The sequence below is a fragment of the Schistocerca americana genome, chromosome 4 (genome assembly GCF_021461395.2).
Source record: "Schistocerca americana isolate TAMUIC-IGC-003095 chromosome 4, iqSchAmer2.1, whole genome shotgun sequence".
Taxonomy (NCBI): Eukaryota; Metazoa; Arthropoda; class Insecta; order Orthoptera; family Acrididae; genus Schistocerca; species Schistocerca americana.
In genome coordinates, this window is record NC_060122.1 from 469,487,107 (window position 1) to 469,500,911 (window position 13,805).

General features: G+C 41.0%; 1 protein-coding gene across 1 annotated transcript in view; it reads left to right on the forward strand.

Annotated features, from left to right (window-relative positions):
- The window catches only part of LOC124613550 (E3 ubiquitin-protein ligase MYCBP2-like), a gene marked incomplete at its 5' end in the record, with an annotated part of 333,858 nt that overhangs the window by 15,595 nt on the left and 304,458 nt on the right, over nucleotides 1-13,805 (forward strand). Inside the window, 2 exons of the mRNA XM_047142262.1 lie at nucleotides 4,096-4,307; nucleotides 5,818-5,965. Coding sequence (XP_046998218.1) covers nucleotides 4,096-4,307; nucleotides 5,818-5,965 — 360 coding nt within the window. The remainder of the gene's footprint in view (nucleotides 1-4,095; nucleotides 4,308-5,817; nucleotides 5,966-13,805) is intronic.

Below are 13,805 nucleotides of genomic sequence, written 5' to 3' on the forward strand. Positions count from 1 at the left end.
GCTGTAGTGTGGTCGTTTGTCTTTTAATGCTCTGCTCAAACGCATTAATTGTGTTCGATAATGAACATCTGTGATTGTTTCACTTGGTTTTAACACCTCATAGTACTTAACGCCGAGCTGGTCCCACCATATGCAGAGCATGCTCTTTAAGCTGTGAATATTTGGTTTGGTCGTCGACATAGAAGTGTGGCCGGAATATCCCCATGATTTTTTGCATTTAGGGTTATCGTAATGAACCCATTTTTTGCCCCCAGTCACAATGTGATGTGGAAATCCCTCCCGTTTTCACCTCTGAAGCAACTGTTCACAAACACACAAACGCCGTTCAATGTCTCTTGGTGTCAACTCACACGGGACCCAAGTACCTTCTTTCTGAATCATGCCCATAGCCTTGAGACATTTTGAAATGGCTTACTGTGTCACTCCCACTAATCATGCCAATTCTTCTTGAGTTTGACGCGAGTCTTCAATCAGCAATGTCTCCAATTCTGCATCTTTGAAAACATTCTCTCTTCCACTACTATGCCGGTCTATGATGTTAAAATCACCGTTTTTGAAGCTTTGAAACCACTCACGACATATACTTTCACTATTAGCACCTTACCATATGTACGTGAGAGCATTTGATGAAACTCAGCCGCTAGTTTCTTCATATTGAAACAAAACAATAGCATCTCCTGCAAATGAGGAGAATTAGGCTCGTAAACTGACATTTTCAATCAAGAACAATTTTATGATGCAGACACCAATTGACTAATGTTTGAATGAGGTTATGTTAACTGAGGTCCAAGCTAACTGCCTGACGTCTGCGATCTGTTTCTTTTGACAGCTACTTACCATTGCCGCCACCTATCAGCAAACAGCAGAAACAAAGTTATATACCTTGTAATAACATTGCATGCCTATTGTCTTTGGCCACAACAGCCGGAGGCAGTGGTCTTGTGTGCATGAGTTGTGCTTGTGTGAATGTATGTCTGTATTTTCTGTTTCGTAAGAAGATGTTTGGACTGAATAGCAGTCTTTTAGTTGAGCGTACCTGCGACCCCGATTTTCCTCTGTATGGTGGGTAGCAATCTGTCCTTTTCATAATGTTGTGTTCATTACATCCTGGACTTTCCATTATTAGATGCATGAAACAAGGTGGCAGATAGTAGTCCAATGTTATTATATCATGTCCACGTTAGTTTATTTAAGACATTAGCAGAATAAACAAATTGAATGGTGAGGTATATTTGTTTGGTAACTGCATAGAATTCGGAACTGTGAATGCTGATTTTGTGCCTCATACAGATCTATATTTTCTCTATCATTCATAGTGTAGATACTGTAACAGCCTAATGAGTATATGAAAGCAGGTTTCATTATTTGGATAGAAAAAGACTGTCACATACTCTCAGGACTTGTCTGCTACCCTTAGCTCTGTAGCTGTGAGACTGCTGTTGAGAAGAAATATGCTGTAAGACCCACTTCCTATCACTCAAGCACTGGATTTATGTTTGGAAAGAGAGATAATAAAATCTGTCATCAGCAAATTTACAGATTAAATTTCTATAATTTTTCTGAATTGCTTCCAGTAAATGGTGTGATGGTTCCTTGGAACAAACAGTAGCACCCTATTTTCTTTCTTATTCTTTTCTATCTGACCTAGTGCTCCACCTGTATTAAGGCCTTGCCGTGCATAAGCTCCCTCTTTTATTGTGCTCACTTATCCTCTTGACTCTAGACAGCAGAAGCAGAACTCTGTAGGTTGGTATCAAGAACTAAAATTTTAGCAATTTTATTCTGCTTTCTAGGCTCTTATTTAGGAGAGTTGTGTTTTGAATCACCTTTGTGCCAACCCATTACCTTTTTTCCATGTATCTACTAAATCATTTCTGACAGATGATGGGACATTTCCTTAAACAAGGCCAGATTCAGTTTCATTCCCTATCCTTCTCCAAGTCAGCTAGCACATCTTTTCCAATGACCTTGTGATGATGGGACTTTAAGGTTCAACCTCTGTTTTTGAGCCGTCATTCTTCTTTTACATGTATGTGGATCCTAACAGACCTTGAGTTAGGCTGTACAAACTGGTTTACTTGTCAATAAACATTTAACCTTCTGCAGAAACTGTGCCTCACCTCTGCCTCAGTGCCCAGAGTCTCCACCTGTTGGTGCCCTCATTTTACACACTTTTTTCCTATCATTTATCATTTCACTCATTCACTTTCATTCCATTTATTTTTCTTCTTGTCAGTTAGCTATTCTTTATCATATGTAATTTAAAAAAGCCTCTTATTTACCTCTCTTTCTGTTTCATCTCTCACACCACTACACCATGGAAGAGACAGTACATCTTGGATTGTCTCTATGTTTACTGAACATGTCGGTGCTTTTATACTTTTTTGTGTATTATTATAACAGTAATAATTTTGTGTGGCTGAAGTTCTTGGTGCAGCTCTTAGAAGTGTATGCCACTGCAGTGACTTGCATGTCCCTAACCCAGCCCAGTAATCCTACCTGGGAAAAGGGATCTACAGTTTAACATGGAATCTACATCACATGTCATTCCTGATGAATCTTCACCTTATTGAGAGGTGAAAGCTAGTTTAAAGGCTAGCACTAGACCATCATGCCCAACTGTGTATTATTAACAGCTGTGTTTAGTCTTGTTTATCAGTACTGCTCTGCCCTAGCAATGTTCAGTTCATCTATCGTTATTGTCATTAGAATCCTTCCTCTCTTTTGTAATTATTATGCTGTCTTAACTTAGCAGACTCAGTGATTATGGCTTCATGTGCTATCCATCTAAATTTTTGTACTTTTGCTTATTTCCTTTTATTCTATTAAAGAAAAAGCTTTGTAAGATCATGACCAATTGTCAACCCTCTTAGTTCACCCAAGGTAATGGTGAATGTCTAATGAGATCTGTCAGAAGATCATTAAACTTAAACTGTAATGAGTTAGGAACTACAAGGGAGTGCTGAAAAATAATGCCTCCAGATTTTTAATGTGAAAACTCTTACAGCTTTTTAAATAAAACAAGCTTTATGAACTTCCTGCTTCTTTCTTCTTTGTGTCTACATATTTATTTCTCAACATAGTCTCCTTGGCAAACATAGTCACCTTGGCAACAAATACATTTCTCCCAGTGAGAGACAAGTTTGTTGAGAGAGCCAGTGTAGAATATTTGACTTTGTTGATGGAGCCACAACCTCACCTCTACTTGCTCCACTTCATCACCATCAAATTCTTTAAGTTTTGCGAACAGATGATCATTGAATGGGGTCATTTCAGGACTGTATGGAGGATGACCGATGACAGTGAACTCAACGTGCTAGATTGTTGCAGATGTCACAGCACTCGTGTGTGGTCTGGCGGTCTTGTGCTGGAGAGGGTGCTCTATATGTGGACGATTAGAAACTTGATTACATCATGCTGCTTCTTACACACTGATATAGTTGCGTTATACCCCCCTCCGTAAGTTACGTGCTACAATTCAGAGCTGCCTAGTGAAAGTGGGTTCCCATTGGCATCAGCAAAATGGGAAAGTCGACCAAGTAATATGTACGACAGGTAATACCTGAACCGATATTGAGAACAGAATGAAAAATTTGGAGGCATTACTTTTACGCCCTTGTATTTTATTACGAAGACAACAGATTATTTACCAAAACCAGTCAAAATTTACTCTATTAATATCTTATATCATACATTATGTTCTGATAAATGGCCTGTATAACATCTGGATTGGTCTTTTGCTTTTTAGTGTTAGCATGATATTTTAATAATCTGCACTACAGTTGTAAAACCTGAACATTCCAACATTTCAATTGAAGTTAAATTCTTGTACTCTTGTCAGAACATTACAGAAACATTGCTCGTGCAAACACCTACATGGTTGCTATAGAATACATCCTGAAAATGAAACATTCTCATCCTTTCATTCATTTATTGTGTTCATTTCTAAATATTCTTATCAGTTGTTTAAGTAGATTCTTTCTACTGCATTAAAAGAAGGAAATGTGAATTATGGTGCCGATGTAGACTTTAATGATGACAATGTAATTTTTCACATGGAAAACTAATTAAATTATGTTGCACCTTTTTATTTAGATCCATAATGATGATGGTGTATGGCTTCGCCTAAGTCAAGATACAGTCCAGCAGTACTGTAGCCATGGGCATGGTGAGGCATGGTGCCTTCAGTACAACCAGCACCTAGGGAAGACATTACTTCTCCCTGTTGAGGAGCCTAAATCCATTCTTGACCAAGTTTTTAAAGAAACAATAATGAGGAAGTTGCCAGATGCTGCACCAAAGGAAATGTAAATGTTTTTATTTTCCTAGTTTTTCTTTGTGTGGTATCTATTATAAACTTTCCTAAAGTTTTATTTGTTCTTCTAGTATGTTTTAAATTTGCAACTATCTCAAGTTATAATAACTCTCCAGTTTGCTATTATTTTACTGTGCCTGATTATTTTACATTTGTGTGCATCTTTGCAGTGAAAGAAGCACTCTATTTGGAACAGTTAGATATGTGTTGAGCTCTTGTTTATGACTTTGTCACTGTCTGTAGTTTTCTGTGCAATATTCTTAACGCTGTGGCACATAGTGTCCACTACAGTGGACAGCTGTTAATGGTCGCTTCTTTGGCATTTTCAATCAGCCCTGAAGCTGCAAATGCACACAGTTCACTGCAGTCGGCACTTCCTACTGGTGTTGTCCTGCATGCATTTGCAGCCTCATGACTGATTGAAAATGCTATATAATTGACCATTATAAGTTGTCCACTGCAGTGAAATTCATGCACCACAGGGATAAGTCATACTGGGTGATGCAGACACTTTTCCTGACAATGTGTCGTAACCAATTTAGTTTTTAGTCTTATCATTGTAAATACTCATAGATACACACTTTTGTATGAAAACCACAATTAGTGATTGATGTGATTATTAAATGTTTGAAAATGTCCCCAAATTCGTTGGTATTCATATTCAAGAATATCTCAAATGACCTTCTGTATCACATTTCTAAATGCAGACTGTCATAAAGTCTGTAACTACCAAAAATCATATGCAGCAGTATTAGAATTCAAACTGCTACATATTATGCTTGTGAACAATTTTTGTTGAAATTCTCCTCAGAGTATAACAACTTAAGAAAAAAAAAAGAAAATTATAAAACCAATGAAAAATGGAAGCAGCAAGCAACAACACAAACTTTTTTTTAAAGAGCTAAAATATCCACACTTTCCTAACATTAAAAGAATACCTGGGGTGTTATCCTACTTGCTGCAAAACTGGTTCTACTCAATCTCACAATACCTCACACATGAAAATGTGTTACTCAATTGTGCATTTGTGTGAGCAAATTGTAAATGAATAGCAAGCATTGAACCATCTGCTACTACAAAAGATTTTAGGATATGTGTTGTAATTTGTTTTAAAAACATGAAGATTCATTTTATGTTGAACTTCTTCTTCGCAATATGTGTATCAATACAGGAATTAATTTAAACTAATAAGTAAAAAAATAACTTATGTTTAGTCCTTGTTTGTTTGTAACAGTAGCTGCATGACAGTCTTCTGAGATTCAGATTAATTACAGAATTTAAAGAAATTTAATAGGTGGGGATTTTTTATATGCTGCAATTTGTTATTGTCTAGAGTAATATCAAATTGGTTTTTGTTATTGAAAAGTATTTCAGAGACTAAAAATCATGATAGATGGAGAGAAACCTGTCATAACTAATATTATAGAGAAAAATCACCATTTCATTCTGCTTCAAAAGCAGTTCTGTCAAAGAAAATCTGTGACACACTTTTCAATTTTCAGAGCTGTCAAGTCATCATCTTGTGGCCCAGGAGAATACCAAGTGGTAAAATGTGGAGCTTCAGGTCATAATGTTCGAGCACGGCCAAGCTTGAAAGCACCTCCAGTAGGCATGCTTGTTCTTGGGAACCAAGTCACCGTTATCAATCATGTAAGTTGGTGGAAAATGTAGATTTTATATTTTTTATCCTTTGTGACTCTTATCATTTATTAAAATGTATGTGCATAGTATTGTGAGTTACAGTCATGAGTTTTGTGACACTACAGTCTCAACTTTCACCTGGTGTTTACTTTGGTGCCTGCAAGCTGAATTATTGCTCTGCTATCTTCAGTGTAGTTTAAATGTGAACATTTTAGGTTAGGCTTTTCAGTGGCTGTTATTGACATCGAATGAAACAACAAGTTTACTGTTACCAGCCACTGTTTTTTATCTCCATGATACGTTTCAAAGGTTTAAACTTCCTTCATCAAGTGGATTTATATTTGTTAGTATGACACATGTGTGTTGTGTTAGGATTTTTAGAGGAAGTTATGGCACTGTCTAGTGGAGAAACAAAACACTTTATCAGAACATGTTCTTTTGACAAAAAATTAAAGTTATATCTAACACTAAAAATAAAATAAGTAAAATAGAAAACCTCCAGTGGTCACAGTTTCCTTTCACTGTCAAAACCATCACATGTATAGGCCTATGTCGTATTTTGTAAACAGAGATAGCATGTGAAAATTATTAAGTCCAAGGATCACATAACAAAAGAGAAACATTATCACAAAGTACAAAGAATATACGCCATAACAACATTGTTACAGAATGAATTTTAAAGGATTTTGGAGATCTGTGTTTTGAGGTGTTGAATACATGTGTTCGAATAAATATTTCAGGTGGTTTATAAATCCGATTCTGTCAAGTTTATATAGCTTAAATTTCATACTCGTTTACATAATCAGATGACATGTTGCAAACTTTTAAGTACAGTAATTATGTTGGCTACAGTGGTAAAATTGTATGTAAGTAACAAATTTGGATGGCATTTGGAGATAGGGATGAAAGGCTGCAGGCAGTGGGAGAGGAAGAGAAAGAGAGAGAGAGAGGAAGGAAGGAGTGATTGGATGAGAGCAAAAATTTCATTCTCCTCCTGCTAAAAATAAAACAATTAGAGATGACTGTGCAAAACTTTTTGAATGCCCTTTGTAAATATTGCCCACTAATGTTAAAAAAAAAAAAAAATTAAAAAAACTTTGTTTACTGTTGTGCTTTTTATGTAAACTCATAAATATTGTCCATCAATGTGTGTCTTTTAAAATAATGATCATTTTTTGTCATCTATTTTTATGTATTTTAAAACATCTTTTCAATTTAAGTAACTTTTGATTGAAGAGCAGTTTCATCCTCTGCCAGTCCATCCTTTCATGGGCAACTGAAATGAGAATACTGAAAAAAAGACAAATGCTGACTTGAATCATATAGGCTCACATCCATTTTAATCATTTTGATAATGTTGGCGACAGCTGTTTTAGTACATGAATAATTTTTGTTAATTCTCAGTCCAGATTAGTCATGGACGTAATGTGAAGCAGATGTGCTTTTTGTCTGTAGGGTGTCTTACTTTAGTGCATGTATTGATTGCAGCTTACCATTAGATAATCTCCTAAGGTTGAAATCACAGTTATGGAAATTGTAATAAATAAATCAGTCAGTTTTGAACATGATGTCATTTAAAAAATTCAACAAGATTGTAATCCCAAAACAAATACAATTGTGATATAAAACAAACACAATTGTGATATTTCTGAATTCTTTAATGGAGAAATCTCAGCTTAATTAGTAAAATGTCTTGGGGTCTTTGCCAGAGTTGACATTCAACTTCATATGGAAAGTCTTTATATTGTTTATGTGCTCGAAAGTTGTCATTGAGTAGTAGATATCTAAACATAAAACAAAATATCTAGTGTCATGAACTTACATCAGGCAGAAGTATGATTTATATCTGTCTTGCCAAGCTGAAAGTTTTCTCTGGTTTCCTTTTTCTGTTCAAGTGGGTGCCATCTTTGTGTTTCACATAGGCATTAACTAGCAAATTCCTTCAGCTCCCAGGGTAACTGACGGTAATATTCAAACAAAAGACTAAACGGTGTATAGTTTTCAGAAACATAAGGTTCCCATTTCATGGCTAGAAAGCAAAAGAAGTGCTCTTCATTTAGAATCCTTGCTAAAAGAGACCCAAGAGGTGCTAGGAGGAAGGAAGCCAGTGAGGATGTAAATAGTATCTGTGAAATTGTGTAGTCAGAGACTATAGGTTAGAGAGTAATGCACGAGCAATAAATCAAAGATATTAGATGATGAAGGAAAATAGTAAAAGTAAATAAATCTGTAAGAGGAAGAAAAAAATGGGCTACCTTGAATTTCAAAGATACTAAGTGAGAGGACAGAAAAGGAAAAATGGAGTTGGTAATAGTGTAGAGATAAGAGGTTGAACTGACAGAAGATGCAATCATAGTAGGACAAGGAGGGATAGAGTTTGCCTAAAGGAGGAGGAGGATGACATTTGAGCTTAACAACAAGTATGTCTCCACACACATTCCCATGCAGTCCAACTCTGGGCCACTGCAACATACAAACGCCCACATATGTGCATATTGCATGATTTGACCAGCCGTCCAAGTTGAGACCCGCAGTGAGGCCCCTTTCTCACTCTGCCAGGACTTGATAACTCTGTCTCTCACGAATATGCTGTGTATCTGTTGTGACTCGCCGATTTTTCAAAGTGCCGCTGCGCAGTTACGCGCGTCCTCTACATCCGGCGCTGACTGCCAGCCATCCAGCAGCAGCGCCACCTAAGCGGCCAGCCAGCCAGCGGCCGCTAGACTCGGACTCAGTTATGATTTGACTGTTAAAGTGTACACATGTCTTACTCTGTTTACTTGATCAGTGACTTTCATGTATGGCGTCTTCCTTGAAATATATTTGTTCAACTTGAAGTTGCAACAGTTGGCGACGAGGTAGTGATATTTCTTTTCCATTGTTGACCCACATGTTTCCATGGCTACTTTAGAGCAACTGTTGCAAGAGCTCATAGAACAGCAAACGCTTCTCACAAATGTGATTTGTGATTTCGTCGCGGCATCAAATGCGGGGCGTCTCTCGGAGTTGTCTCTACCTCCTTTTCTTCCTTACGATGAGACAGCGGAAGACTGGTCTGATTACGAAAAATGTCTTCAACAGCACTTCTTGGCATTTCATGTCGCGGACGAACAAACACGTAAGTCTCTGTTCCTTTCATGGATTTCACCTCAAATGTATTGGTTGTTGTTGCAATTGACTCCTTTGACAGATCCTGCATTTTTGTCCTTTGCTCAAATATGCTCGCTTCTGTCCGTCTATTTTCAAAAGCAAACGCATGTGGTAGCCTCTCGTGTTGCCTTTTATCGTTGTCAAAAACAACCGAATCTATCCTATCGCGCTTGGGCTGCTGAACTTCACGGCCTCTGTAGAAAGTGTCAATTTTTTACTGAAGTTCACAAAGAATCCTACGCTGATTCCATGGTATGGGATGCTATTATCCGATCGGCGCCCGACAAAGAAGTTAGGCAACGTGCCGTTCAGTTGGCAAATCTGACTCTAGATGAAGTCCTATCCATCGCTCAGTCTTTTGAAATTTCTCGCGCTGCTGGAGGGCAAATAGAGGCATGGGGCGACGTCGGGAAATACAACCTCTGTGCGATGTTGACGAAGCGTGTGGCTTGTCCCCGCCGGCCGATGTGGCCGCAGTACGCTCTCAAGTGCAGCCTCGGCCTAACCGTAAACAAACCTCTAAGAAACTGCAGCAAAACCCACGGCAACTTCCTTCATGTCTGCGGTGTTTTACGAAACATTCACAAGAAGATTGTCCACAACGTTGGGCCGTGTGTCACAAATGCAAAAAAAAGGGTCATGTGTCATCCGTTTGCAAATCTGACTGCATACATGATGTTCATGAACATGACGCTGATTCTGATTCTGTGTTGTCTGTCAATTGTACTTGTTCCCTTTCAAGGAAGTTATTCCTCACTGTCCAAATACTTGGTCGAGATGTTCGCATGCAGGTGGATACTGGTTCTGCTGCCACTATCATCAATTCTTAGACGTATCTTCAGTTGGGTTCTCCAATCCTGTCACCTGTCACTAGGCAATTATGGACTTACATTAAACAGAAGATTTCTCTCTTGGGACAGTTTGATGCTGAGGTATCTTCCAAATCTGTCATTCGCACTGTTCCCATATTTGTGGTCGACCATAGTAACGCGGAGAATCTTTTTGGTTTCGATGCCTTTCGCGTTTTTGGGTTCTCCATAGATTACTCTGTCAATATCGTCTCTGATGCTATTCCTTATGCTCAATTGGATTCCTTGTCGATGACATTTTCGTCCCTTTTTTCTCGTTAGACTGTGCAAACGACTTTGAAGCTCATATCACGCTCAAACCCACTGCTCGGCCTAAGTTTTTTCGGGCTCGGCCCATTCCTGTGACCCTTCGTGATCAGGTTAAATGGGAGCTGGATCATCTCACTGCTGCAGGGGTCTTACTTCCTGTCACTTCCAGTGAGTGATCCTCTCCTGTCATTGTCATTGCTAAGCCAAATGGTGATATTCGTCTCTGTGGCGATTTCAAAGCCACTGTAAATGCTCAATGCCTTATCGACACTTACCCTATGCCTCGACCTGAAGAATTGTTCACTAAACTTGTTGGAGGTCAGTATTTTTCTTAATTTGACCTGTCAGAAGCTTATCATCAACTTCCTCTCGACACTACTTCCCGGCAGTTTCTGGTCCTTAATACACCTTTCGGCCTTAATCAATACCAACTATTGCCATTTGGGGTTGCCAGTGCCCCTGCTCTCTTTCAGCGATTCTTGGAACAATTATTGCTCACTGTCCCTGGGTGTATAAATTATCAGTATGACATTGTTGTCACTGGCTCCACCACTGACGAGCATCTTCAAAATCTCCGCACACATTTTCATGTGTTACAGACTGCCGGTCTTAAGTGTAATCTTCGGAAATCAAAATTTATTCAGGTATCCATCACGTATTTGGGGTTTCAACTCTCTCGGGATGGTATTCGATTCGTCCGCTTCAGCAAACTGTCGCTGCGATCGACGCCCTTCCTCATCCTACATCTCTTAAGGAACTGCAGGCCTTCTTGGGGAAAATAGCATACTATCACAAGTTTTTACCGTCTGCTGCTTCGGTGGCTCAGCCGTTGCATCGCCTGTTGCATAAAAACGTGCCTTTTCACTGGTCTGCGTCATACGATGCGCCTTTCCAGAAACTGAAGACTATGCTGAAACAGGCCCCGTGCCTGGCTACTTATCGACCTGGCCAACATCTTGTTCTTGCCACAGACGCCTCGCAATACAGGGTCAGTGCAGTCCTTGCGCACCGTTTTTCTGACGATTCTGAACAACCCATTGCTTATGCCTCCAAAATGCTGACGGATGCCCAACAAAAGTATTCTCAAATTGAAAAAGAAGCTTTGGCCATTGTTTATGCTCTTCATAAGTTTGGTGTTTTTCTCTAAGGATCCAAATTTCATCTTGTTACCGATCACAAACCACTTGTTTCCTTGTTTCATCCATCAACGTCACTTCCCGACTAGGCTGCACACTGCCTCCAGCGTTGGGCTCTTTACTTGTCTCGTTTCAATTATGAGATTCATTTCCGGCCAACGGCTCAACATGCGAATGCTGATGCACTGTCTCGCCTTCCCATGGGTCCTGATCTGGCAGTTGATAGGGACAAACTTTTGTGTTTCCACCTGGATGTCGCTGAGCAGTGGGTTGCGGACGGGTTCCCCATCACCGGGGACCGGCTGGCAGCTGCTACGGGTTCTGACCTTACCCTCTCCCGGGTTTAACGCTGTATTCAGAGGGGTTGACCAAATCGTCCGTCCGCTAAGACTTCTGATCCGTTGCGGAACTAATACGTTTTGCAGTACCGCGTCACGGCTAGGGATGGTGTTATCCTTGTTTCCACCAAAAATGCTTCACCGCGTGTTGTGGTACCTGCGTCTTTATGTGCTTCGGTCTTGTGCCTCCTTCACCAAGGGCACTGGGGTGTCTCTCGCACAAAATCTCTGGCGCGCCGTCATGTGTACTGGCCCGGCATCGACTCTGAAATCGCACACATGGTTGCTGCCTGCGGCCCTTGTGCGTCACAGGCCGCCGCCCCGAAGTCATCTTTGTCACCGTGGCCTTCGTCTGAGAAACCCTGGGAGTGTATTCATGCTGACTTCGCGGGACCTTTTTTAGGTACTTATTGGCTTCTCGTTATTGACGCCTACTCTAACTTTCCTTTCATTGTCCGTTGCACGTTGCCTACCACCGCGGCAACCACCAATGCTCTAGCTCGCATTTTCTCTTTGGAAGGCCTTCCCTCTACTCTTGTTACTAATAATGGTCCGCAATTTGCCTCTTCCAATTTTGCGGATTTTTGTGCCCGTCACGGCGTCACGCATGTCACGGCCCCTCCGTTTCACCCACAGTCAAACGGTGAGGCTGAACGACTGGTCCGCACATTTAAGGCTCAGATGAAGAAACTCCTGACTTCTTCTGCTGCTGATGATGCGCTTCTCCAATTTCTGGCTTCTTACCGTTTCACCCCCATGGACGACCACAGCCCGGCAGAGCTCTTACATGGCCGACAGCCCCGCACTCTACTTCAACTTCTGCGGCCTTCCACCTCACGGCCACGGGTGCCTTCGCTTGGCCAGTTCACCGCCGACGACCTTGTATGGGTACGGGGATATGGCAGGCAGCCAAAATGGAGTCCTAGCTGCATCTTACGTCACCATGGCCGACACCTGTATGAAATACAGACGGACACGGGTGTTGCAGTGCGTCATTTGGACCAGCTTCGGCCTCGTGTGCCGGCAATGCCTATTTCGGATGCCGCTACACCACCTTCGGCTCTACCTGATGCTCGGGATACTGGAATCTCTCATTACTCACAGCGCAGTCCTCTCACCATCATATCAGTGCCAGCACGAGAACTGACGCCACCAGGAGACGTACCCATGCAGGATCCAGATGACTATCATCTGTCGGAGCAACTCTACTCGCCTCCTTCTCCTACGGACGCGGACACATCGGCCATGTCTCCTGTTATAACAACTGGACTTGCCGCAACGGGCAGATTGGTGCACGGGGCCTCAGCAGATTCGACCCCCACGTCTCCTGTCATCTCGATCCGTTATCATCGGGGACACTTCCGTCTGTACGGGAAGCCTCCTCCTCAAGACTTTACGGCCAGTCAAACAACACCTATGGACGTTAGCAATCTACAGCCCACCTCCATCAAGACCTGTGGAAAAACTTCAAAGGGGGGAAAAGTGTTGTGATTCGCCGATCTTTCAAATTGCCGCCGCGCAGTTACACGTGTCCTCTACATGAGGCGCTGTCTGCCAGCCATGCAGCAGCAGCGCCACCTAAGCGGCCAGCCAGCCAGCGGCCGCTAGACTCGGACTCAGTTATGATTTGACTGTTAAAGTGTACACATGTCTTACTCTGTTTACTTGATCTGTGACTTTCATGTATTGCGTCTTCCTTGAATTATATTTGTTCAACTTGAAGTTACAACAGTATCCATGTCCTTCACTGTGATTGCTCACCATCAAACACGTTTACCATGCCTGGTAACAAAACTCACTGATGACCTGTACATGTACGAAGCTGACATCCTACCATGTCGTCTGGGTGTTTCACTTTGTATTACTGGGACTCACAGGTGCTGTCCTGATGCATGTAATGAGCAGCACAAGCAGCAAATGACCTACTCGGTGCAGTGAGCTTTGAAGCTCAGTATCCACTCATTAAGAGAGGCATGGTTTCCTCATAATCTTTCCGTGCCTAGTAAATCATTGACATTAAGGAAGAATTGTACGTGATGATTCACCCAGGACTGATCGAAACATGTTCAAAGAATGGCACGATTTTCACATTAGTGTCTGATGTCTT